The 3,502-nt window shown below is 36.7% G+C and overlaps 1 protein-coding gene across 1 annotated transcript; it reads left to right on the top strand.

The window, feature by feature from the left end:
- Nucleotides 1-2,413: 2,413 nt before the first annotated feature.
- LOC122292449 lies at nt 2,414-3,032 on the top strand. The gene has a single exon (XM_043100809.1). It carries the CDS (start codon nt 2,469-2,471, stop codon nt 2,877-2,879), a length of 411 nt encoding a protein of 136 aa, XP_042956743.1. The 5' UTR covers nt 2,414-2,468; the 3' UTR covers nt 2,880-3,032.
- Nucleotides 3,033-3,502: the final 470 nt, after the last annotated feature.

Here is a 3,502-nt window from a genome sequence, read left to right as displayed (position 1 = left end):
GAACCTAAAATGAGAGACAAGGGGTCATTCAATATCAAGTAAAATAGATATTATTTATTTAGTGAAAAGCATAGGGTATTTTAGTCATTTTACTTTTCAATGTGAAATAACAAAAATACCCAATACTTTTACACTCATGGATACTGTCCATTTCAAGTGCATTAAAGAGGATCATATTCCTAAAATAAGAGGAATAAAAACATAAGAATTGAGCCCATGACATTTATAAGGTACCTAGGTTAACTTTTCAAAAAATATTAATTATTTAATAAATATTATAATTCTTATTACATCCGTCCATCGTTTGCCTATCTAACTCAATGAAATTTGGACGGACACTCTATATCCCTACTCGACTCCACAGCCCAAAACTTTGTTCATTGCTTTCAGTCCAGAGAGCCCAAGAAATTAGCCAATCCAAAGGTTGAAAAGGTCCAGTCCATATTTAATGAACTGGGATCCTTTTCGGCCCAAACATACATACATCTTTCGGTTTGCATCTGAACAAACATTCGTTCCCAATATTCCAAGAGATGGGGACCACCATGTTTTAGTCGTTATTGGAAATGTTATTATATTTTGTAAATGTAAATTAGAGTAGATACAGCCGTGGTGGAGTCTAATCATTTAGAAAAAGAGTGTAATCAATTATTAAAAAATTAATCTCTATTTATTTATTTTTTTAAAAAAAAATTAAATAATATTTACACAACTATAAATATTATTTTTCTAATAAAAATGTAGTTTTTGGCTGACATTTATCACACACAGACGAGTCCTGTGACATGAGAGCGAGCTGCATGACCAAAACATGTGAACAAGCGCTGAAGGCCAATTAACTACAGCAAGGATCTTGTGCAACTGGTAAATGTGCGTGCACATGAGAGAGAGAGAGAGAGAGAGAGGGAGAGAGAGAGGCGAGAAGTGAAAAACAAAGCAAAAACGCATGAAGGGATGAAATGATTTTAATATTAGGAGTGGTGGGGAGGAGAAATGCATTGATTTGAGGTGCAGCATGCGTTATAGCATTGCAATAATGTTCAAAGTCCAAAGACACAGGGGCTACCCTTTATGATTACACGCATATTATATTGCATCTTGTACCCACCCTTGCTGATCCCCCAAGCCAAGAAAACCTCACCCTCCCAACAAAAATCCTCATTAATTTCTTTGCTTTGTATGGAAACTAAGCAAAGAATAAAGAAACGTTGAAAAACTGATGCTAATGCTTCCTTCTTCTTACATTGTTGGGACCAAGTCTTACACTTCCGCAACGTGATGGTACCGTACTTGTTTTCAATTAAGAGTCGAGTTCCACCTAGAAAATTAAAAGAAATGAAGATTATTGTGCTCATTTTGATGAACGAAAATTAATACACATCAATACATTTTTGGGTTCAGACAAGTAAATGATTAGTGAGGAGAAAGAGAAGCACATTGATAATTAATCAATAAATGATTCTAATCCCATTCCCCACTCATGTGTCTTTGAGTAGAAGCATTTGAGGAGAGAAAAGAACATGATATTTTGAAGGCACTCGAGTAGAGAACGTAATTCTCAAAGTCATGTCAAGGTGAGCAGCATTACAAGTAAGATTGTAAGAAATTACCTACTAAAATGGTTGAATTATAATGCAAAGATAAGATCATAATTAAGAACTATTACAGGCAATTTTGAAGTTGCTGCATATGTTCTTTTATGTATAGCCCTCGTGGGGCTGATGCAACATCCCAATGAACAATTGTTCCTTTATTGGGTTTGGTCTTCCACGGAAGATCTTTAATGAGAAAAATACATTTTGCATTTTGCCCATCAAACTATTATTAATAAAAATTTTATGAGCAATCATTTTAGCATATACTCTTTTGCTCACTCTACTAATGTGATTAGTTGTATAACTTTTTTTAAAATAAAATAATTATTTTGGCCAATTATATCAATAGAGTCCGCAAAGGATATATAAAAGTGACTATATGTAGCAGAACTCAACTATTAATATTGACATATTGAACTCTCAAATTACTAAAAAAGTCACTTTAAAATTTCATTAAGATCTGACAATCAATATTGTGAGGGTCACTTATTTTTCTCCTATCTCAACGGCCATGATTCAATTAGAGTGAGTATCAGTTTTTCATAATTTGAGAGTTAGTGTGTCAGTTTTGATATTTTGAAAGTGAGAAACTTCTGATACTTTGAAGATGTGAAGTGCATATTTCCCATCTATAACTTAACCAAAAAAGAAAAAACACTCGACCTTGAGTAGGGCAGTTTGGGGAGTCTCTAGTCATGGGATGGTAAATACTACATTCCCAATCATTCTGTTCCCTCCTTTCCTCCACTTCCATCACCAGAATTCAATTCCAAGCAACCACCACTTCCAAAAGACCTTATAAAAGCCAGTTCAAAAGACCAAACGTTCACCAAAAGCTACTCTTAGTACATTAAGTTCAAGGAACTGAAAAACATGTCCCCCATGATTTCCTTCCTGCTCTTCACTTCCTTAACTATTCTCTCCATTGCTAGAGCTCAAGATAGAGCTCCCCATGGGGTCGCTTATGAAAACCCCACAGCTTTTTCACCATCAGCGTATGACTTCTTTCATCCAAATATTCGTAACCCAAATACCAAAGAGCCTTGTAACCTGTCCAATTGCTCGCCCTTGCCTATGGCAGCACAAGTAGTTGAAGCCACTCCAGCGCATGAGAGCAGAGCATCCACTTCCCAGCATGGCAGGGGCCGAGTTGGAGCTGGTGGGATTGCTGGCATTGTATTCGGCTTTGTTTTTGCTGTGCTTTTGGCGATGGGTGCCTACTATGTAGTGATCACGCGTCGAGCCAATACAAGTCGGACCAATTGCGTTCAACCTGATGCTTAATCGACATGCTCACCACAGGAAGCTTTATGAAACTTAGGCCTCCGCCCTTCTTGTCTGTTTCTTTTCGTGTTTCTCTTTCGTTTCTTCACATTTTGTTCAGCTTATGGAATGTAGCCGTAATACTCTAGTGATAAGCTGCATAGTATTTCACAATTATGGCTCATGGTTCATTTATGGTCAAACTTTGGTGTATAAGCCATAAAGATAATCAAATGATTACTGAACTCTAGTGAAGGACAATGGGAGAGTACAAGCAAAGGATCTAAAAGCCAACAAAACACGCCCAAAATATTGTTACGATCATGAAAGGACAAAGGTGCTTCCACTCAAAAGAAAGAGAAAAAATAGAAGAGCATCCAGGCATTACAGAGTAATCAGATTGACCGCTGAAATATAGAGAATTAAATTAGCTAGAAATAAGACTGACCAGAAATCCAAAAATCCAACCCGGCTCCGCTCCGACTCTGACAGAGTCAGAGATTATTTTCCAAGGCAAGTCAGAGTCGGAGTCGGAGGTCGAGGTCGAGGTGAACCAACTCCAATCTGTTCCGACTCCGACTTCATTCTGACTTCACTCCAATATTGTACATATTTAATAAAAATATATGTATTTTTCTATATAT

The sequence above is a fragment of the Carya illinoinensis genome, chromosome 13 (assembly GCF_018687715.1).
Source record: "Carya illinoinensis cultivar Pawnee chromosome 13, C.illinoinensisPawnee_v1, whole genome shotgun sequence".
Classification (NCBI taxonomy): Eukaryota; Viridiplantae; Streptophyta; class Magnoliopsida; order Fagales; family Juglandaceae; genus Carya; species Carya illinoinensis.
This window is presented reverse-complemented; position numbering and strand designations above follow the sequence as displayed.

Bases quoted from the DNA above. Each gene is read 5' to 3' on its own strand.
- LOC122292449 (XM_043100809.1), top strand. From the start codon at position 2,469: ATGTCCCCCATGATTTCCTTCCTGCTCTTCACTTCCTTAACTATTCTC.